This window comes from Leucoraja erinacea, chromosome 21, assembly GCF_028641065.1.
Source record: "Leucoraja erinacea ecotype New England chromosome 21, Leri_hhj_1, whole genome shotgun sequence".
Lineage (NCBI taxonomy): Eukaryota > Metazoa > Chordata > Chondrichthyes > Rajiformes > Rajidae > Leucoraja > Leucoraja erinaceus.
The window spans coordinates 15,795,721-15,818,397 of record NC_073397.1 but is presented as its reverse complement, the minus strand read 5'-3'; the positions used below and the strand labels follow the sequence as shown (position 1 = coordinate 15,818,397).

At 45.8% G+C, this 22,677-nt stretch overlaps 1 protein-coding gene across 7 annotated transcripts in view; it reads right to left on the bottom strand.

Moving 5' to 3' along the window:
• LOC129707285 (protein NDRG3-like) overlaps window positions 1–22,677 on the bottom strand; it is a 71,977-nt gene that overhangs the window by 36,775 nt on the left and 12,525 nt on the right. For 6 of the 7 annotated variants that reach the window (XM_055652211.1, XM_055652206.1, XM_055652212.1 and 3 more), the window contains exons 2-3: window positions 7,661–7,729; window positions 4,225–4,260 (exon numbers count right to left, since the gene is read on the bottom strand). In XM_055652211.1, the coding sequence (XP_055508186.1) occupies window positions 4,225–4,260; window positions 7,661–7,717 (93 nt within the window). In that variant the 5' untranslated portion in view covers window positions 7,718–7,729. Of the gene's footprint in view, window positions 1–4,224; window positions 4,261–7,660; window positions 7,730–8,426; window positions 8,446–22,677 lie in introns of those variants that run through there. The other variant, XM_055652208.1, reaches the window with a different exon arrangement.

Below are 22,677 nucleotides of genomic sequence, written 5' to 3'. Positions count from 1 at the left end.
CTGTAACTCTAAACTAAACAATAGTCTTTCCACTGACTGGGTAACACACAACAAAAAATGCACTAACAATATCCTGCAAGGGATCTTTTACAATTTTACCAAAGCCAATTAACCTACAAACCTGAATGTCTTTGGAATGTGGAAGGAAACCAACGCAGTCAGGATCGAACCTGGGTCTCTGGCACAGCAACTCTACCACTGCCCCACTTTGTTGCCCCTCCCCTCCTCCCAACCCTGTTCTCTCTCATTAATAGCATTGCCACTTTCATATTACTGCACATGTCATATGTGTATGTGACAAACAAACTTGACTTGACTTGACTTAATACCAGAAGTACTGGAGGAACTAGAGTGATGGAGGTCAGGCAGCAATGTGAAGGGATTGGGGAGGTGAGATTTCTGATTGGGACTATTCTTCAGACTCCAGTCAAAATGTCACCTGTCCATACCCCTCACAGAGGCTGCCTGATCCGCTGAGTTCCTCCAGCACTTTGCGTTCAGCTCAAAAGTCGAGCATCTACAGTTCCTTGCATCGCTCTCACAAATATACTGCTGGGCTGCGAGCCAGTATCTAAATTTAAAACCTTTCCTTCCTCATGTGGAGGTTTCTCCGAGCCACCATTCTGTTTCTTCCTCATTCTGCCTTCTCTCCCCATATTACACGCTGTATGTGTCTTGATTTATTGTCACATGTACCGTGATAGAGAGATCTCTGCATTGCTCCCTTCCTGGCCTCATGTTTCCCCATTCTGGGGTGGCACGGTTTAGTTTAGAGATACAATGTGGAATTGGGCCCTTCGGCCCACCGCGTACATGCTGACCAACAATCACCTGTAATCTAACATTATCTTACACACTGGGGTCAATTTACAGAATACAACTAACCTACAAACTTGGTCTCTCGAGTGTGGGATGAAACCGGAGCACCCGGGGAAAACCCACGCAGTCACAGAGAGACTGTACAGACGGCACCCGTGGTCAAGATCGAAATCGGGTCATTGGCGCTGTAAGGCAGCCGCTCTACCGCTGCGCCACTGCGCCACCCAGTTCTCAGCGTTGTAGCGCACCAGTTCCATAGACAAAGTCCAATGTCCGGATTTATATATACATTTCCAATCTATAATCATTCTTTATGATAGACACAAAATGCTGGAGTAACTCAACAGGACAGGCAGCATCTCTAAAGAGAAGGAATGGGTGACGATTCAGGTCGAGACCCTTTTTCAGCCTTCTCGACCCGAAACGTCACCCATTCTTTAACTCCAGAGATGTTGACTGTCCCACTGAGTTACTCCAGCATCTTGTGTCAATCTTTGATTTTAACCAGCATCTGCCATTCCTTCCGACACATATAATCTCTCCTTGTTTGGGCCCTGTTTATGAACCTGTTCATGTGGCAACAGTTAATGGCAGCTGCTTGCTCGTGCTTTAGAGTCATCAGCTCCAGGATTACGGGCAGATCCGCTGAATAACAAGACGGCAGAAGCCAGCGCGTCGGTATCTAGGCCAGCCCTGTCACCACGCATTAACCTCCAAGCCTGGGATTAGTGACCCCATGCTGCTTTGCTCAAACACTAACCCCGTGTACAGCTGGCCCTCGTTCTGGTTCCCATTTACACCACCAAATCTACGTTGCTGTTGCAGTGTAAAGTTGCTTTTGTAGCGTTTCTCAACTGTCTTCCACTGCCCCAAAGTGTTTTGCAATGAGCTAGAATTAGAATCACAGGCCATTCAGCCCAGCGAGTCCATTCGCACCACCAATCACCCACTCACACTAATCTCATTTCATTCTCCCCACAATCTCAAGAAAACCCTTCAGTTTCTGTCACTCACCTAAAAAAAGAGGGAATTTACTGTCCAATTCAGTGTGGAAACAGGCCCTTCAGCCCACTTCCCCGCGCCAACCCACCAACATGTCCCGACTACTCTAGTCCCACCTGCGCCTGCATTTGGCCCATATCTTTCTAAGCCTATCCTATCCATGCATCTGTTCAAATGTTTCTGAAATGCTGTGATAGCACCTGCCGCAACTGCCTCCTCTGGCAGCTCGTTCCATATATCTACCACCCATTGTGTAAAAAAACTTGCCCCCTCGGGTTCCTATTACATATTTACCCCCCTCACCGTAAACCCAGGTCCTCTGGTTCTCGATTCCCCTACTTTGGGTAAAAGGCTCAGTGCATTCACCCAATCTACACCTCTCAGGATCTTATACACTCAATAAGATCACCCCCTCATCCAGTTCTGCAAGCAATAGAATCCCAGCCTGCTCAACCTTTCCTTATAGCCCAGGCCCTCGATTCCTGGCCACATCCCCATAAATCATCGTCGCATGCTTTCCAGCTTGACAACATCTTCCCTTTCACAGGGTGACCAAAACTGAACACAATATAACCACATGTGATAAAAATAACACCCCAATTAAGAGATTCAAAGACGAGTTGAGTCACCCTTCACCACAATCCAACTGGTACCAGCAGACTTTTTCACAAAACTAACTAGACACTAAACATGCCCGACTATCTCATTTCAAAAGGTACTGCAAATAGTCAGCAGGTCAGGCAGCAACAACAGAGAGGGAAACAAGTTCTGCAACTCAGGTTTACCCGAATTGTTACCATCTCCCCGCAGGTAATACCAGCAATTCCAACTTTACTGCTGGTACCTTTGCCTGTTGCCCTGTATTTGTTATAGCGTGATAACAAGCTATTCGGCCCACCGAGTCCATGCTGACCATCGATCGCGCCCCCAAACTAGTTTGACATTGTCCCATTTTTCCCATCCACTCCCTACCCACGAGGGACACTTTACAGGGGGGTAATTAACCTCCAAACCTGCATTTCTTTGGGATACGGGAGGAAACCTACGCGGTCACAGGGCGAACGTGCGAGCCCCACACAGACAGCAGCAGAGGTCAGGATCGAACCTGGGATGCTGGTGCTGTGAGGCCGCAGCAGTATCACCTGCACCGCCTTAATTTGCTTTGGGTAACGTAGATCTTGAGGCACAAAACCTAAAATATACCAGGCCTGTGAGCTTTACACTGAGGGAGGGTTTAACTAAACAATTACAAGCAGGCACGTACCGTCAGGGTGGGCAAGGTAGGCACTGCCTAACCTTGACTAAAATTATAAAATGGTCATTATTAAATATAAATTGTAAAGGCATGGGAGAACTATGACTATCGAAGAGATCGATCTCTTAGGTACACATAATTCTCCGTGTCTTTCATCCGCAGCATATGTAATACGCGAAGGTCTGTGCCGCTGGCGTGCCGTCGACGCTGCTTCAAGCCGCCAATATCCAGTGTACTGAAGGCAGCTGAAATTCTGCTTTGCATTACCGCGCATGCGCAGAGCAAGTTTCTTGGCGGGTTTTTCAAACATGGATTGCCATTATCTTAGGAGCTTTTGAAGACTTTATAAAAGTCGACTGACAGTTTACGGAGAGAACAATCTGCGCATGCGCAGTTTAAGATTCTTTTTAAAAGGCGACTGACTGCCTACCCTGAGCAATCACTCACGGCACGTGCCTGATTACAAGTAACAGGAGGCCGGTGTCAGCCATGAAGTTGTGACCTTGTATACATGCCCTGCTTTCTTTCTGTTCCAAGAGTCACCAGGCCAGGAACTCAAGACCCCAGCATATGGCCAATGACAGACTAAAACAGCACAAAGCAACGTGAAGAAAGGTTTCAACACAAAATATCACCTACTCCTTTCCTCCAGAGATGCTGCCTGATCCGCTGAGTTACTCCAACTTTGTGTCTCTCTATAAAGCAAAACAAATTGGACAGCACCGTGGTGTAGTGGTAGTGTTGCTGCCTTAGTGTGAGGGACCTGTGTTCGATCCAGACTACGGATGTTGTCTGTATGGAGCTTGTACGATCTAGATCTGCCTTGACCAGCGTGGGTTATTTTCTGGGTTCCCATTTTCCACTCACACTCCAAAGACGTACAGGTTTGTAGGTAGACACAAAATTCTGGAGTAACTCAGCGGGACAGGCAGCATCTCTGGAGAGAAGGAATGGGTGACGTTTCGGGTCTTCAAACAGATTTGTAGGCTAATTTGTTTTGTATAATTGTACAGCGTTAGTGTTCGGGGATCGCTGGTCAGCACAGACTCGCTGGGTCGAAGGGCCTATTTTCGCACTGCATCTCTGAACTGAACCAAAAAGCATCACACCAAACCCACTAACCCATAGAATACAGAGAGACACCTTACCTGACAGTCAAAATCCTGGAAATTTCTGGCAGAATTCTGTGAAGAAAAGAAAGCAGCCATCAATATCCCAATTAATTGCAACCTGTCAATGTTTGTAACAATCGCCCAAAGTCAACGGGGCACCAGAAATGCCTTGATCTGTCTGCCAGAGTATCTTCCCACTGGATTACATGGGCCAACACAAACGATGTACAACCCGATCAGAATCTTTAATTCAACAACACAGACTGCGCAAAAAAAATAATATAGAGAGTCCCGAGTGAAAGTGAAGTGACAAGGAGCTGCAGATGCTGGTTGACCAAAGAGAGACACAAAATCTCGGGTTACACAAAAAGCTGGAGAAACTCAGCGGGTGCAGCAGCATCTATGGAGCGAAGGAAATAGGCAACGTTTCGGGCCGAAACCCTTCTTAGAGGAGAACTTCTTCAAGGTAGGCATATCTTGAAGAGATAACGCAGTAGAGTATACACAGTGTTTCAGAGGGAACTGCAGATGCTGGAGGATCGAAGGTTACACAAAAAGCTGGAGAAACTCAGCGGGTGCAGCAGCATCTATGGAGCGAAGGAAATAGGCAACGTTTCGGGCCGAAACCCTTCTTCAGACTTCAGTCAGTTTTTGTCAAGTCAAACTGTTTTAAACCGCAAGCAGTAGGGTTTCTTATTTTTGAAGTGTGCTTCTGAGGAACAAGGGCTAGAAGTGCGAAAACACACACCTTCAGATTTAGGAACAGTTTCTTTCCAGATGTTATCAGGTAACTGAACCACCTTACTAACAACTAGAGAGCGGGCCTGAGCTACGAACTGCCACATTGAGGATCCTTGGATTATCTTTAATCTGACTTTACCAGGCAGCAAATGTTATTCCTTTTATCAAGTATTGTGCATTATTAATGGCTCGATTGTAACCATGTAGTCTTTCCACTGACTGGTTAACACACAACAAAAGCTCTTCACTGTACCTCAGTACACATGACAATAAACTAAACTGAAAGCATCCCATGGGTTGTTTAACCACCTCATTGGCCTGCTCTGCTACACCTGACCCTCTGACCCAAGGCAGCAACGCTACTCCGAGACAACAAGATTCATGGCAGATCCATAAAGTGTGGGATAAACCCACTGAGCAGTGCAAGGCCTAGACAGAGTGGATGTGGAGAGGATGTTTCCACTAGTGGGAGAATCCAAGGTCAGAGGGAACAGTCTCAGAATAAAAGAATATACCTTTAGAAAGGAGAAGGGGGGATTTCTTGAGCCAGAGGGTGGTGAATCTGCGGAATTCATTGTCACAGACGGCTGTAGAGGCCAAGTCATTGGGTATTTATAAAATCAGATATTGGCAGATTCTTGATTAGTAAGAATATGGAGGGAAGGCAGGAGAATGGGGTTGAGAGGGAAAGAGAGATCAGCCATGATTGAATGGGGGAACTAAACTCAAGGGGCCGAATGGCCTAATTCTGCTGCTATCATTTATGAATTAATTCAATTCAAAATAGAAATGCATTGAAGGAATGAAAGGTTGGTAAGTCCAGAGAGCTAATGCATGATGGAGATAGTGGGGCTAAATTCAGTGAACCAATGGTAGACCCAATTCCAATCTGAGTTTAATCCTATCTCACAAACAACATTAAACAAACTAACAGCGATATTATAAAGAGCTGAGGCTGAAACCTGAACAGAAACCAACAAAATTGTGCACTAAAAGATCAATCTTGATAGCCATTTATTTTTATGCTCCAAAATTATATATTTTTGTAAATTCAGAGTCCATCGCTGGATCATGGAGACTTTCATTTTGGAAGGAAAGGTTTGAATTTTATTCCAATTTGCTTGGCTCTTAATTTAGTCTGTCGTCTTGGGTAAAGGTTTAGTCTACAATTATAGGAGGACAAGATAATGAAAGACCTGTCCCACCCCAGTCATTGCTTCTTCTCCCTGCTCCCAATGGGCAGAAGCTTGAAAGAGCGCACCACCAGACTCAGGAACAGCTTCTTCCCCTCTTATCAGGCTGCTGAATAGTACTTCCATAAGCTAGGGTACGGTCCAATTCACCTCTACCCCATTGTACTATGCCTATGAAACTGGTGCGCTACAAAACTGAGAACTATATTCTGCACTCTGCATCTTCCCCTTTGCTCTACCTATTGTACTTGACTTTGACTTGATTGTGTTTATGTGCAGTATTACCCGATTGGATAGCATATCAAAGAAAGCTTCACCTCGGTACACGTGGCAATAATCAACCCAAACCTAATGCGTTTCAACAATGTGCGAACCTTCCTTCCCTCTCCATTCTTTACACCATCAATCCTCCAAGGTCCCATTTGCTTTAGCTCCAAGTACACACGTTAGTCTGCCGTCACGAGGCAAGGAACCAGCTCCCACTCCTCGTTCAAGGGACTGCGCAGTGACGGAGTCGACGTTGTAATTCTGCAGTCGACCAAACCCAAACGACATCAGTGCGCTCCGTTTGCCCCCACATCTCAAAGACGTGCGGGTTAGTAGGTTAAGTGGCCTCTGTAAATTGCCTCTGGTGCAGAGGGAGCGGATGAGAAAGTGGGATAACGTCGTAGAACTAGTGTGCACGGGTGAGTGATGGTCGGCATGGACTTGGTGGGCCAAAAGGTCTGTTTCCATGCTGCATCTCTACACTAAACATGCTACAAGCACTGGAAGTTCTGTACATCAGTTTGGCTTGGTGCGATTATGCTCATTGTGTGCAACTGTAACTTAGCAATTCTGATGCGAGCAACAAACAGCACCTAACACACCAGATGATACTTAGCACCTTTTCTTCAAAAGAAAGAATGCTGGACATCCTGAAGTTTCTCCGTTGCATGTGGGCATTCATGTCTGGACAATTGAATCGATAGAAATATACTGCTTGGAAGCAGGCCCTTTCGGCCAAGCAAGTCCACGGCAACCATCAATCGCTCCTTGACGCTAGTTTGGTTATCCCATCTTTGCATCCGTTCCCCACTCACGAGGAGCAATTTACAGAAGCAAAATAACTCACAAACCTGCACGTCTTCGGGATGTGTGAGGAAACCCACATGGATGCAGGGAGAACGTGCCAACTCCACACAGACAGCACCAGAGGTCGGGATGGGACCTGTGTCTCTGGCGCAGAGAGGCAGCAGCTCTACCAGCCACAATATCCTGCTGTCAATTCATTATCTATTCTGCATATAGTGCATTGAGCAGCTTGCAAGCTAGTGTTACAAATCAACCATGGAGGTCCACCAAGTCCGATAAAGGTGAACTTCAGCAAGAATCGGATGTTTCCTTCACTTTAGAATTCAGTATTTAGGTATATAAATTATAATTCTCCGCTTTTGAAATCCATGGCTTTATAGAATCCATTCTCAAGCTCCCACAGCTAACCCAACCTCTTTGCTGGTTCACCAGCTCAGTAACATTAAATAAAAAAACCTCCTTACCCCATCCGTCAGAAGTGGCTTAATCTCGGTCAACTGTACATCTTGCAGTTCCTCCATCACTCCCAAGTTCTACAAAAGAACAAAAAAAAACAGTAAAACGTCTGAAGATGCAGCATGCAGAAATTGGTTTTACAAAAATAATTAAAATGCAAACAAATCTAAAGAGACGAGTAGAAATAGCAGATGAAGCCTGGCTGCAGATGGAGAATTTTAAGAATCCGGTGTTAAAACATGTAAACGGGATCAAAGGAAAATGGAAGATCCTCACGGAGACAAGTTGAGCACCAAGATTAACTGAGAGCTGGCGGCAAGTCCTGAATTATATCAGGGACACAGATACAAAATGCTGGAGTAACTCAGCGGGTCAGGCAGCATCTCTGGAGAAAAAGGATGGGTGACGTTTGGGTCAAGACCCTTCTTCAGACCCTGAACAAGGGGGGGGTCTCGACCCGAAACGTCACCCATCCTTTCTCTCCAGAGATGTTGCCTGACCCGCTGAGTTACTCCTGTATTTTGTGTTAATCTTCAGTGTAAACCAGCATCTGCAGTTCCTTCCTACACTTTATATCATGGGAAATTCTGTGTTCCTATCCCCTTTGCTCCCCATCATTGGGCACCATACCCATAGTCACACAACATAAATAGGATGTAGACACGAAATGCTGGAGTAACTCAGCTGGATAGGCAGCATCTCTGGAGAGACGGAATGAGCGACATTTCGGGTCGAGGACCTTCTTCAGTTTCGACCCACAAAAGTCACACATACCTTCTCTCCCGAGATGCTGCCTGTCCGGCTGAGTTACTCTAGCATTTTGTGTTTAACTTCTGATTTAAACCAGCATCTGCACATGTAGACACAAGATGTTGGGTATATGGAACAAGCTGCCAGAGGAGGTAGTGAGGCAAGTACTACAACAACCTTTAAAAGACATTTGGATAGATGCATAAATATCAAAGGTTTAGAGAGAGGTATGGGCCAAACGTAGGCAGGTGGGACTAGTGTAGATGGGGCATCATGGGCAAGTTGGGCCCATTTCCATGCTGTATGACTCTATGACGAACTGCAGGAGGAATTCTGAATCAGGGTCCCGACCCAAAACGTCATCTCTCTATCTCTTCCAGCGACGCTGCCTGACCCACTGAGGTACTCCAGCACTTTGTGCGCAAGGTCAGAATTAGGGGCAGGAGTCAGCCCAATCCTGCTCCGCCGTTCACCAAGATCATGGCTAATATCCTGCCACAGCTCCAGTTGCTACTGCTATCAGGGCAGCACAGTTCGTGAGGCAGCTGTCCCACATCTTCAGCAACCCAGGTTCAATCCTGACCACTGTGTAAAGTTTGCACGATCTCCCCGGTGCACGAGCATTTACTCCCACAGGTCAAAAAGATACAGGCTCGTGGATTAACCGGTTATCATAAATAGCACCTCAAGACATCGCCATTAGCTCGCCCAAGTTCTCTGGTCTTCCTGTAGAAACAAAGAACTGCAGAAGCTGGCTGAGCAAGGAAAGGACCCACAAAATGTTGGGGAATCTCAGCAGGACAGGCAGCGTCTCCGGATAACATGGATGGATGGGTCTAGAGACCAGTCTGAGGAAGGGTCCCAACCTGACACGTCACTCATCCACATTCTTCAGGGATGCTGCCTGACCCGCTGAGTTACTCCAGCACTTTGTGTCTTTATTTATTTATTTACTTATTTATTTATTTATTTATTTATTTTATTAGAAGTAGTGTACATTACAATAATATAAGCCAAGAATAGCATAATACATTTGTGTCTTTCCAAAGTCTTTGTGCCTTTCTATACTGTTAAAAAAAAGGAGAAATATTCATTGCGGATCTTGCCCATCCTCTGTGGCTCCACACTTTGGTTTCTGAGGGGCTCATTTCCCTCTCTAGTTACTTTTCCCTAAATATTCTCATAAAAACTTTGGATTCTCCTTAATCCTATCTGCCAAAGTGATCTCATGCCCTCTTTTTGCCATCCCGATTTCCCTCCAATGTCCCCTCCTCAATCCCCTACATTCTTCCAGGGAGATAACAAAAAAACCCAGGCAATGTTTTCCACAAAAGCTGTTGACAGACCAGACAAGGAGATATTAGGACAGGCGACTTAAAACTTGAACAACGGTGGGAGGATGAAGGAGAGGCGAGATGGAGAGGGTTTGATATTTCAGACCTCAGGACTGTAGCAGCTAAAGACCCAGTCAAGAGTGTTTTATTCCTGAAACTCTGACTTACAGCAGCACCACAGACATGTAAACTTACATAGTACTCTGTAAACCTCATGATCACATTGAATGGCGGTGCTGGCTGGAAGGGCCGAATGGCCTACGCCTGCACCCATTGTCATGATATGTGCAAAGACAAAAACAATGCCCCCAAGTCTATGTATTTCAGGGTTTATTTGGAGGTTGTAGTGTTTAATAGACTGACGGATGTGAGGAAGAAGCTGCTCCTGAACTTGGACATTACAGTTCATCTTCTTGCTGACGGCTGGAGAGAAATGAGAGCGCGGCCAGGGTGGTGTGTGGGTTTCTGGCAACGCTGGCTGCCTTTTCGAGGCAGCGACTCCTGTAAATCCCTTTGATGGTGGGGAGGTCAGTGCCCATGGCGGCCCTGGGCAGCGTTCACCACTTTTTGAAATCTCTTTCTTTCCTGGGCGTTCCTGCCGAAAAAGGCTGTGACGCAAAATGCTCGCTGCTGTACACTTGCAGAAGTTCAAGAGAGTATTCGTTGACATGCCAAATCTCATGAATCTTCTCAGAAAGTAGAGGCCTTGATGGTTCAATTATCTGGGCCCAGGACAGATCTTCAGAGATGTGCATGATATGCAGGAATTTGAAGTCTTTGACACTCTCCACCGCACAGCCGTCGATGAAGGCAGGTTTGTGGATTAAATAAAAAACGGATTCACTCGATGCCAGAACTGGAGGAGGATAATGCCAACCGCGTGGGAACCCATCTGTCAACCTGCAACAGGCTCAATGTGCTGCAATTACCCTTTCACAACCAAATGCACTCAAACATTCTGTGTTTATGTAATGCTTTTATCTTGGTAAAACATCCTAAAGAATTCCACAGAAGTGCCATGAAGCAAAACAACTCGTAGCTACACACAAGAACCAAAGCTCCAAGGGGTACGTTGTAAGAAGCAACTGAGGACAAGGAGAGAGAGTTTAAAGATATTTAGTTCAGAGATACAGCAGGGAAACAGGACAAAGCACCAAGTCCATGCTGACCATCTGATACGCCATTGCTACAACAGGTTCCAAGCAGCCCACTTCATAGGTTTGAGGAGCAGAATTAGGCTGTTTGACCCATCAAGTCTATTCTGCCATTCAATCATGGCTGATCCATCTCAACTCCATTCCCTCTCAACCCCATTCTCCTGCCTTCTCCCCACGATCCCCGACACCCTTACAAATCAATAATCTGTCAATCTCCACCTTAAAAATATCCATTGACTTGACCCCCCACAGCTGTCTGTGGCAATGAATTCCACACATTCACCACCATCTGATTAAAGAAATTCCTCCTCATCTCCTTTCTAATGCACGCCCCACTTAGGAAACCTGAACGGAAACCTCTGGAGACTTTGTGCCCCACCCAAGGTTTCTGTGCGGTTCCCGGAGGTTTTTGTCAGTCTCCCTACCTGCAACCTCCGGCAACCACCTGCAACCTCCGGGAACCGCATGGAAACCTTGGGTGGGGCGCAAAGTTTCCGTTCAGGTTTCCTAAGTGGGACAGGGGCATAAAGGTACGTCCTTTTATTTCTGATGGGATGTGGGAGCAAACCGGACCACCCAGAAGAAACCCACATGGTCACGGAGGGAGAGCCCGCAAACACCGCGCAGACAGCACCCGAGGTCAGGATCAAACCGGGTCTCTTGCGCTGTGATACAGCAGCTCTGCCAACTGTATCACCATGCCACCCTTTATTCATCCCGATATTTAGTGAGGGGATTTGGAACAGCAGCAAATGGCAGGGGATGGATAATTGGGCAAAGGGACTGTTGATGATGGATTTTAAAAAATGCTTAAGAAGATATGGATAGAAGACTTGCAAAATGTGAAGCCAGAGGAAGGAATGTTGGTGGAAGGGGAAGAAATTTGGAATTGGGTCTTACAGACATCGAGAAGTGCGTGATCAAAGAAATTCCAGATGTGGAAGAGCAAGGCTAGAGATATTTGAACAAAGTGTTAAAACTGAAGCATTCCGAGACCAGGTGGCAATGGAAAACAGAAGGGTAAATATGTCTGAGTATTGGTTGGCAATTTGGCTCGCACCGGAGATTCAAGCATGAACACTTTTGGACAGCACAAGGAACACCTACTGTCATTTATTTTGATTTGAGATTCTACTCTGAAGCCATGTTATTTACACTATAAACTAACTTGATTTCGTACACAAGCAGTTGGCATTAGTCAGTGTTGAGTGTAAAAAATAAAAAATAAATCACAAGGTCATGGGCTTTTCATGCTGTGGCTAGGTAGGCAGCTACAGTTGGTCTTTGAACAAGTGAAAGCCACATCCATAGAAGACAACCGGACGATAACAAAGTCTGCTTTGGGAAACGCTGGGAAAAAAATTGAACAGCCGTTCGGCGTCCAAATGGAGATACGGAACAAAAATAACTACAGGCCAAAAGGCCGGTGGGGAGTGAAATAAAGCTTTGTGTTGGAAACAGGAGAAAAGTAAACAGAAAATACTGGATTATGCTCGACGGGTCAGGCAGCACAACAAAGGGGTAACGGGTTTAGTTTATTGTCACGTGTACCGAGGTGCAGTGACAAACGTTTTGTTGCGTGCGATCCCGTCAATGGAAAGACTATACACGATTACAATCGAGCCGTCCACAGTGTACAGACACAGGATAAAGGGAATAATGTATAGCGGAAGTCCAGTAAAGTCCGGTTAAAGATAGTCCAACTGTCTCCAATGAGGTAGATGGTAGATCAGGACAACTCTCTGGTGGTTGATAGAATGGTTCAGTTGCCTGATGACAGTGTATTTCACACTGTGATCATTTAACAGAGAAACATCAGACGTTGCTCTCCCTCTACTAACATTGGCTGACTGCTGGATTGGTAAGGAATGTATAACACACAGATAGTTTAGACCAGATTATTCTTGATTAATACGGGTGTCAGGGATTATGGAGAGAAGGGAGGAGAATGGGGTTGAGAGGAAAAGGTGGATCAGCCATGATTGAATGGCAGAGTTGACTTGTTGGGCTGAATGGCCTAATTCTGTTCCTAGAATTTATGAACTGGATGGACCTTGGTGATGCTGATGAAAATAATCACACTCTAAACAAAGCCAATTCCTTAATTTTGCAAGAATGCTTCATGGTTCGGATTCCTCCAGCTGCTATCGAGCGGGCCGTGTTCGCCTCTGAAGACTGGGAATCAGAGAGGAGGATGGATGGAGACGGAGGTGAACGCTGGATCTAATCTTCTGCACCCTCTAGGTTGGCTGCGGGAGGCACCCCTGGGAACAAGGGCTGAAGAGGGCCATGCAAGGAGAGGGACAATGGGACGACGGGAATGGCAGCGGCAGCTGCAACGGGCCTTTGTGGCCAGCTGCAGTTGGGACAGTAAAATGACACGAAAATTGAGCCTCTTGCATATGGACTCAGTCGGCTGTTGTGGATGATGCTAATGTGTGGTCATAGTCTCGCTGAGCTGTATGCAAACAAAAAGTATTTCACTGTACCTTGGCACATGTGACAATAAAGAAACCATTGAACCATACAAGAGACCCGCCTGCCTGCATTTGACTCGTATCCCTCTAAACCAGTTCTGTACATGTACCTGTCCAAATGTTTTTGGAAAGTTGTGATTGTATCTTCCATACACCCGCCACCCTTTATGTAAAAAAGTTCTCCTCAGGCTCCTATCAAATCTTTACCCCCCCCCAACCCCACCTTAAACCTATGTTCTCTGGTTTTTGATTCTCCTACTCTGGACTAACAGATTTGTGCATCTGTGCATCTACTCGATCTATTCTCCTCATGATCTAGTACCTCCATAAGATCAACCTCATCCTCATGTGCTCCAAGGAATAGAGTCCTAGGCGGCTCAACCTCTGCCTATAGCTCACGCCCTCGATTCCTGGCAACATCCTTGGAAATCTTCTCTGTACCTATTCCAGCTTAACAACAACCCTGGAGAACGTGGCTAGGAGATGTTTCGGGTCAGGAAACTTACCCGAAGAAGAGTCCTGACACGAAACGTTGCCTATCCATGATTAAGAAGGAACTGCAGATGCTGGAAAATCGAAGGTAGACAAAAATGCTGGAGAAACTCAGGGGGGTGAGGCAGCATCTATGGAGCGAAGGAAATAGGCAACGTTGAAACCCTTCTTCACTGATGTGAGGGGGGGGGGAAAGGAAGAAGAAAGGAAGAGGTGGAGCCAGTGGGCTGAGGTCTCCTTCCCATGGAAGAATGCTGTGAGGCAGAGGCGACGGGAGAAGAGCTCCACATCGTGGCTGGCGCGGAACTCATTGAGCTGGGGACAGAGGGGGACAAAGGTGAGGCCTCTGCTGAGGACAGACCCCATTCGGTATCAGAGAGGGGGAGGTCAGGGGGAGATGGTGAACATACTGCAAGGATGGGGGTTGGGGCCGGAGGAAGGCAGGCGAGTGGACTGAGGTCGAGATGATGTTTGGTAGGGGGGGGGGGAGGGGAAGAATCTGCCTGACCAGCTGAGTTTCTCCAGCACCTTGTCCGATTTCATGCTGTGTCTTTTAATCAATTGATCAATGACTCTGGCACAGTGACTACAACGTGACCTGCCAAGGGATCTCAAAGTGCATTCAAATCATGTAAAAATTCAATTAAAAACTTTAATTTCCATTAAGTTATTAATATTCAAAACTGTAATCAAAATTATGGAATAGTCAGCTATTTTTAATTGCAAAAGTTACTTGAATCATCTCCTGACTTAATGCACATGTCACACTGTTTAATGCAAATGTATCTGTAACACCATATCAGAGCTTCCAAAATGACTAAGAGGGAACTGAAGGTGCTGGTTTAAACCGAAGATAGACACAAAAAGCTGGAGTAACTCAGTGGGACAGGCAGCATCTCTGGAGAGAAGGGCTGGGGGTGGGGTGGGGGGGGGGGGGGGGGGGGGGGGGGGGGGGGGGGGGCGTTTGGCATCGAGAAATCCCCTCCTCAACTTCCTCTGATCCCATTCCTTCTCTCCAGAAATGCTGTCTGCCCCGCTGAGTTACTCCAGGTCTTTGTGTCTATCTTCTAAAATGACTGTCACACAAAGATAGGCTTTCCACTAATGTCTAACCTGTAACAAACTCAAGCAACCCAATGGTACAGAACAATTAAAACAAGCCTGAACACTAGTTCACTCCCAGTAGGGCGGCACAGCGGTAGAGTTGCTGCTTTACAGCGCCAGAGACCCGGGTTCAATCCCGACCAAGGGCACTGTCTGTACGGAGATTGCACATTTTCCACTTGACCGCGTGGGTTTTCTCTGGTTTCCTCCCACACTACAAAAACGTGCAGGTTTGTGGCTTAATTGGCTTCTGTAAATTGTCCCTAGTGTGGCGGGGAGAACTAGCGTGTGGGTGATTGTTGGTGGGCGCGGACTCGGTGGGCCAAAGGGCCTGTTCCCATGCAGTATCTCCAAACCAAACTATAAAAAGCCACAGAATACATTTCAAAAGACCAGCTGATGAGAGTTCAGGACCGGCAAGACAAGGGTACCTTGGATGATCAAAGCAGTTGCAAGTTTGGTGTAAAAGAAAAACGAAATAGAAGGTTTAGAATTATGAAATCGGACAAGACCTTTGAGGAATAAAAAACAAGTTGGAAAGAGCTCAAGCAGGCAATTAGCAGGGCCAGCAGGAGCCATAAAAGATCATTGGTTAAATTGGATTAAAGATAAAACCAGGGCATTTGATATCTGCATTAAGAACAAGAGGATAATGGGAGAAGATGGGACCTCGCAAGAGTAAAAGAGGGAATTTATGCTTGTAGTCAAGTGTCAGCAAGTACTTGTTTGCATTCACTAAGGACAAGGGGGAAATGGGGTTGGTGCGGTGTAGTGATATGCAAGGGCACCTTGAGATCAAGCAAAGATCATGTTGGAACTCTTGAAAAGCATTAAGTTGGATAAATCCCAAGAGCTGGTGGGATCTATCCCAGGCTACTGAAAGAGGCAAGAGAGGAGTTTGCAGGAGGCTTGATGGAGATCTTTGAATCTTCTCTAGCCACAAGCAAGGTCTCAGACGCCTGGAGAATAGTCAATTTGCTCCTTTGTTTAAACAGGGAAGTAGAGATAATCGAGGAAATTAAAAGCCAATGAGTCTCGCGTCAGTCGTAGGGAAGCTATTGGAGACAATTCTTTGGGATGAGATTTACCTCCATTTGGAAGATAAAGGGCTAAATAGGGAGCTTCAGCATGGGTTGTCCAAAGCAGCTCATATCTTACCAAGTCGACGAGTTTTATTATTGTGATGAAGGTGATTGATGAGAGCATGACAGTGGATGTTGTCTACATGGATTCAAGTAAGTTGTATATAGTACGCTGATCTAGATGACTAGGCCACATAGAATCCACTGTGACTTGGTAGTTTGGATTCAGAACTGGCTTACTTATGGAAGGCAGGGGATAACAGTGGAAGGTAGTTATTGCAGCTAGAAGTCTGGGACCTGTGCTGTACAACAAGGATGTTTGCTGGGACATGCTGTATATATACATACACGTGTGTGTGTGCGTGTGTGTATATAGGTATGTGTGTTTAGTGTGTGTGTGTGTGTGTATATGATAAGTAGGTGGGTAGGTTAGTTTAGTTTAGAAATACGGTGCAGAAACAAACCCTTTGGCCCACCAAGTCTGCACTGACCAGGGATCCCCGCACATTAACACTATCCTAAACACACTAGGGACAATTTAACATTAATACTACGCCAATTTACCTACAAACCTGTACGTCTTTGGAACCCGAAGATCTCGGTGAAAACCGACGAGGTCACGGGGACAAATGTACAAACTCCGTACAGACAGCGCCTGCAGTTGGGATCGAACCCGGGTCTCCGGCGCTGGAAGCACTGTAAGGCAGCAACTCTACCGCTGTGCAACCATGTCACCCTTAATTGGCTATTATAAAATTCTGCAGATGTGGGTAGAATGGTGTGGTTAGAGAGTTGATGAGAATAGGTTACAGGGAAAACCAGATTGCTCTGTGAGGCAGTACAGATTAGAGGGGCCAAAATAGCCTCCTTTCGATATCACAAGGAAATAAGGGAAATTATATTCCCTGACTACACCGAGATGTGAGCGGCTTTAAAAGAATTTCCAAGGAGCAATCCATCCTCTTATCCAGGAGTATGCAGAGAGGACAAAGCACTCGCTCCTAGTTTTAAATGAAACTGGAATTATTAATGCATCGGTTTTGAAAGTCACTGCAGGATTGAGAAATCAAAGCTGCTCCTTCATCAAAATCCTCAGTCAATAAATCTGACAGCTGACGTCAATGTGAGACCGTTGAATTATGGAAATTACACGTTGGTGAATCACTGTCAAATGCAATTTTCCAGCATTCTTTTCTGTTCCAAAGCTAGCATTGTCTTCTCCTTCCGTCCTTGTTACCCGTCTCAGTCCAACATGGCCACTAACCATGAGGAGGAGCCATCTTGGGGAACGGCTGCTAACCAGCAGCCGTCCGTTTAATTCATTTTTTTTTCAGTTTTTAGTTAGTTTTGTTCGTCGTTTTTTTTCGGAGAAATGGACTTCTTATTGTGGGGGGAAGGAGGTGATCTTACTTCTAGGTCCCTACCTGGTCGGTGAGGCAGCTTTTTCTCTGGGCTGCCCGTCGACCCATCCTCGTGGCCTACCAGCGGGCTTGGAGCGCTGTTTCCTGGTGGGGACCGCCCAGCATCTCGGCTTCGGTGGCGGCACAGCGCTGGAGCGCCATCGCGGAGCGGAGCGGGCGATGCCTTGCCTGGGTCGCCGCGCTGGATCGACGCGCTGGAGCTCCTGTGAGCTGGACCGCCGAGAGCAACATCTCCGGGCTGTGGGTCTGCGGAGCGGAGCGGGCGGTGCCGACATTAACATCGGGAGCCTGGGAGCTCCAACTCGGTGCGTCCTTGTCGGCTTCGGAAGCCGACAATCCCCTGCTAGGAAGCGGCCGTTCCAGCTGGCCCAGCCGCTGTGAGGACTCTCCCAAAGCAAGACCACCTGGCTAGAACGGCCAGGAACATCGGGCCTCCGTTGAGGCAACAGCGGTGGCCTCAATAGGCCTGACTTTTGGGAGAACTGGGGTTGGGGACTGGACTTTTGTGCCTTCCCCCACAGTGGTATCCACTGTGGGGGGATGATTTTTCTGTGTGTAAGGTACTTTGTTAGTCTGTGTCCAAGATGGCTGTCGGAAGGGAGAGTGGACGCTGGCGCACTTTAGCTGCTGCTGCTCTCTCTTCACATTGTGTTTTTCTTTGATTTTTTGATTTTGTGTCTTTGTGGAGCGATTTCTATCTTTAATTTGTGTATTGATGATGTCCTTATTATTTATTTTTCTCCGACTATATGTTTTTTTTTTCTTCTGTTTAATCTTTGCAAGGTGACCTTGAGATTTAAAAGGCGCCCGAAAATAAAATGTATTATTATTATTATCCCTTTTCTCCTTCATGCCCTTTATTTTTACTACTTCATCACTGGTGTTCTTAGACTCTCCAAGGTCCTGGAAGTCCCATCAAAGTCACAGCAGGTCGGTGAAAATGTTCAAAATGTTGAAAATCCAGTGGCGACCGGAACAAGGTGCCACTCTTTGGGCGACTACTCACGACGAAACATGTCGCGGGATGACACCCGTTTAGTCGCGAGTAGTCGGCCAAAGAGTCGTACCGTTTCTGGTTGCCGCTAAAGTTTTAACATTTGGAACATTTTCGGCGACCTGCTGCAACTACGATGGATGTGGGACAGGCCCTTCATGCTCCTGCAAGTTAGAATTGTCAATCCATATGACAATTAAACACATTAGACTCTTAACTCTATTCCTCAAAGCCTGCTGTTTAGACCGTGCTTTCAGGATCTTTGATAACAACCTCATAAACCTTTGGAATTTTTACCCACTTGAAGGACAATAAAGATACAAGCTAATTAAATGTCAACCAGGCAATTATCGTGAGCTGTAGACGCCGGGCTCCACAGGTGATCTGAGCAAAGCTTGGAAAAATATTTTCACAGTTCAACAATTTAAAAATGCCAATCTTTTCCTAGAAGGACCATGGGCGTGGCAAACTGCGCCACTGAAAGTAGTGCAGTTGCTTATTATCTCCAGCCACCCAGGTTCAACCCCACCCTCGGGTACTGACTAAGTGGAGTTCGCCCGTTCCCCCGTGACCACATTTCCTCTGGCTGTTCCAGTTCCCTCCCACAGTTGGTAGAGTAAATGGCCACTGTAAATTACCGCTAGTGCAGAATCAAATAATGTCTGTGAGCAAGGGAAGAGAGTGATTTACAGAGAGATACATGGGAAAAACAGAATGGAGAGCCAGCAGAGATGCAATGGGCCAAATGGTCTCCAATGTAATCAAGAAATGAGAAAGGACACCATCCAAGTCCTCCAGAGCTACCGCTTGACCCGTTGAGTTATTACAGCACTTAGTGTCCTTTCACATTCAAATCAGCCACGATCTCATTAAATGGCAATAGAACATCCAAGAGGTGCTAATTTGTACGTTTACATGTATTAGCAATCGCCAACTATTTATGCTGCTTAATGTGGCCCTTCTGTTTTCATGTTCATAAAACACGAGTAGAATTAGGCCATTCGGCCCATTGGGGCTACTCCGCCATTCGATCATGGCTTTCCCTTTCAACCCCATTCTCCTGTCTTCTCTCCATAAGCTTTTAAACCCTTACCAATCAAGAACCCGTCAATCTCCATTTTAAATAGACCCAGTGACTTGCTCTCCACAGCTGTCGATGGCAATGAATTCCACAGATTCACCACCCTCTGGCTAAAGAAATTCATCTCCTTACTGAAGGTACGTCCTTTTCTTCTGAGTTGATTAGTCAAAGAGACACAAGGCGACATGAAATGATATTTAAACTCGTCATTAAACAATACTCAATTGCCGTCTCTGGGACCTAACTGGGCTCTTTGTCGGCTATCATGAGTGTAGGAAGGAATTGCAAATGCCGGTTTACACCGAAGAGATGGACACAAAATGCTGTAGTAACTCAGAGGGTCAGGCAGCATCTGTGGAGAAAAGGAATAGGTGACGTTTCAGGTTGAGACCGTTCTTCAGAACTTTTATACTTTATAACATTTTATTATATAGGCTTGTATTCACTGGAGTTTAGAAAGATGAGGGGGGGTGGGGAATCTTATAGAAACATAGAATTATATAAGGACTGGACAAGCTAGATGCAGGAAAGATGTTCCCAATGTTGGGCGAGTCCAGAACCAGGGGCCACAGTCTTAGAATAAAGGGGAGGTCATTTAAAACTGAGGTGAGAAAAAACTTTTCCACCCAAAGAGTTGTGAATTTATGGAATTCCCTGCCACAGAGGGCAGTGGAGGCCAAATCACTGGATGGATTTAAGAGAGTTAGATACAGCTCTAGGGGCTAGTGGAGTCAAGGGATATGGGGAGAAGGCAGACAGGGGTTATTGATAGGGGACGATCACAATGAATGGCGGTGTTGGCTCGAAGGGCCAAATGGCCTCCTGCACTTATTTTCTATGTTTCTATGTCTATGTTTCTATTATCACATGCAACATGTCACAGTGAAATGCTTTGCTTTGCACACTATACACAGAGTATGTAAAGAGGCGTCACGTATAGGGCAACGAAGAATGGTCTCGACCGGAAACGTCACCCATTCCTTCTCTCCAGAGACGCTGCCTGACCCGCTGAGTTGCTCCAGCATTTCCATGATCTCCATTTCACTGTCACAAAGTGCTTTGCGAACGCCAAGATGGCAAGGCCGGGCGGGACACAAGTGTGCTTCTTTTATGATTCAGTCGTTCCACAAATAGCTGAGATAAAGAGGCTAAAAATGGCACCGGCTCCCCCGGGCGACAAAGTGGAAAATATTGCAATAGAGACTCAAAAAAAGTACCGGTAATTAATTGACTGTACAGCACTCTGGGGACATCGCAAAGTCATGAAATGCTAGGTGCTAAAGTGCGCTTGCTAGCTAGCGAGCCACACACACACCCGGTACAAGTCCCTTTCCTAGCAACACTATCGATGTGCCCGATTGGTAACTGGAAACATCTCCAGCTGCCAGCGGTTAAACACACACCCATCCCCACTGCAGCGGAAGCCGACTGATTCTCCTCAGGGATGGCAATGAATACCAACGCTGCCAGCGTTTGTTCTGCCTGGTATCATTGCCTTCAAAGGAGAGATTTAGACTTTCACATTAATACAGGTTGTAGCTCAACAGGTTATGTTGTACCTGTAGAGGAGGAGGGTTGGGGGAGGTGGTGGGGGTGAGAGTTAAATAGGAACCCGACGGGTAATTTAAAAAAAAAAAAAAATTGTACTCACAGAGGGTTATGAATGGAAGAATCTACCAGGGGAGGTAGTTGAGGCAGGTACTATCGCAACAGGTATATGGATAGGATAGGCTTAGAGAGATATGTGCAAAATGCAGGCAGGTGGAACTAGTGTAGATGGGACATGTTGGTCAGTATGGGCTGAAGGGCCTGTCTCCACGCTGTATGACTGAGATCTGCGGGGACTGACTCTACGAAGTCGTAGAGTCAGTCTTACAGCATGGAAACAAGCCCTTTGGCCCAACTTGCCCATGTTGACCAAGATGCCCCATCTGGTCACTAGTTATTTTCCAAACCTTTCCCATCCATGTACTGTCCAAACATCTTTAAGTGTTGCTGTAGAACCTGCCTCAACTACCGCTCTGGCAATTCATTCCATATACTAGGTATGTTGCAAAACTTACCTTCAGCAGCGCTGCAGTTCTGTCGCTGCCCGTGCGCGACTTTGACGCCTTTGAGAGGGTTTAAAACGCCGTTTTCTCTAGGCTATTGAAATCGAGGTTGTTCAGCCTCCTTAGTTGCTGACGAAAAATCGCTGCGACATTCGTTCGCTGCAGTTATTTTTAAACTTAATTGGATTATTTAATTGATGTAGTAGATTAAAAATCATCCTCTAAAGCCGCGAACCCGCAAACGGGACGTATCTCACGTAAGGGACAAGGCAAGGTAGGCTATTATTTTTACACGTAGGGGACAAGGCGTTCCAGAAAAACCCACCCGCAAAGCCGATTTAAATGGCCATTAATTTACAGCAATTAAACACTAAATTCCTTCCATTTGGCCTATAAATTAATGGCAATGAGATTTAAAAATCATGTTTTATTGTGAATTCTTGTGTGAATGTTCTTTGGACACTTAGGCTATTTAAAAATGTTAATCTTTTCTTAAGAAATGGATAGATGTTTAGATCTAGTAATTTAATTTTGGAATTAGCTACAATTGGGTAACTAACTAATTATATGCTTTAATTTCAGGTCATCCAAGTAAGATTGTTTAATATTTGTTTCAGAATGCTTCAATCTATAATAACTGAAAATATCTTTCAGTTCTCTTAATTTTTAATAAAGTTATGGCCATTTGACTGTCCTTGATCACAACTTTTGTGTTAAGTCAATAGAAAAGCAATAGGGAACAAGATGCTAATTTCCAAGTATGAAAATGGCCATAACTGTTTTAATACTGAAGATATGAAAGTGAATTAGGTGTCAAATTAAATTTATTTTTATGCTTTATCTGATGGGATAAATTGCAGACTTGATTTTTAAAATCTCAAAATTTTGTAACATTGCTACATATACCCACCACCCTTGATGAAAACAATGCCCCCAGGTTCCTGTATATCTTGCCCCTCTCACCTTAAATCCATGTCCTTTGGCTCGATTCCCCCGCTCTGGATAAAATACTGTGCATTCACCCAATCTATCCCCCTCATGATCTTATGTACTTTTGGAAAATCACCCCTCAGCCTCATGCA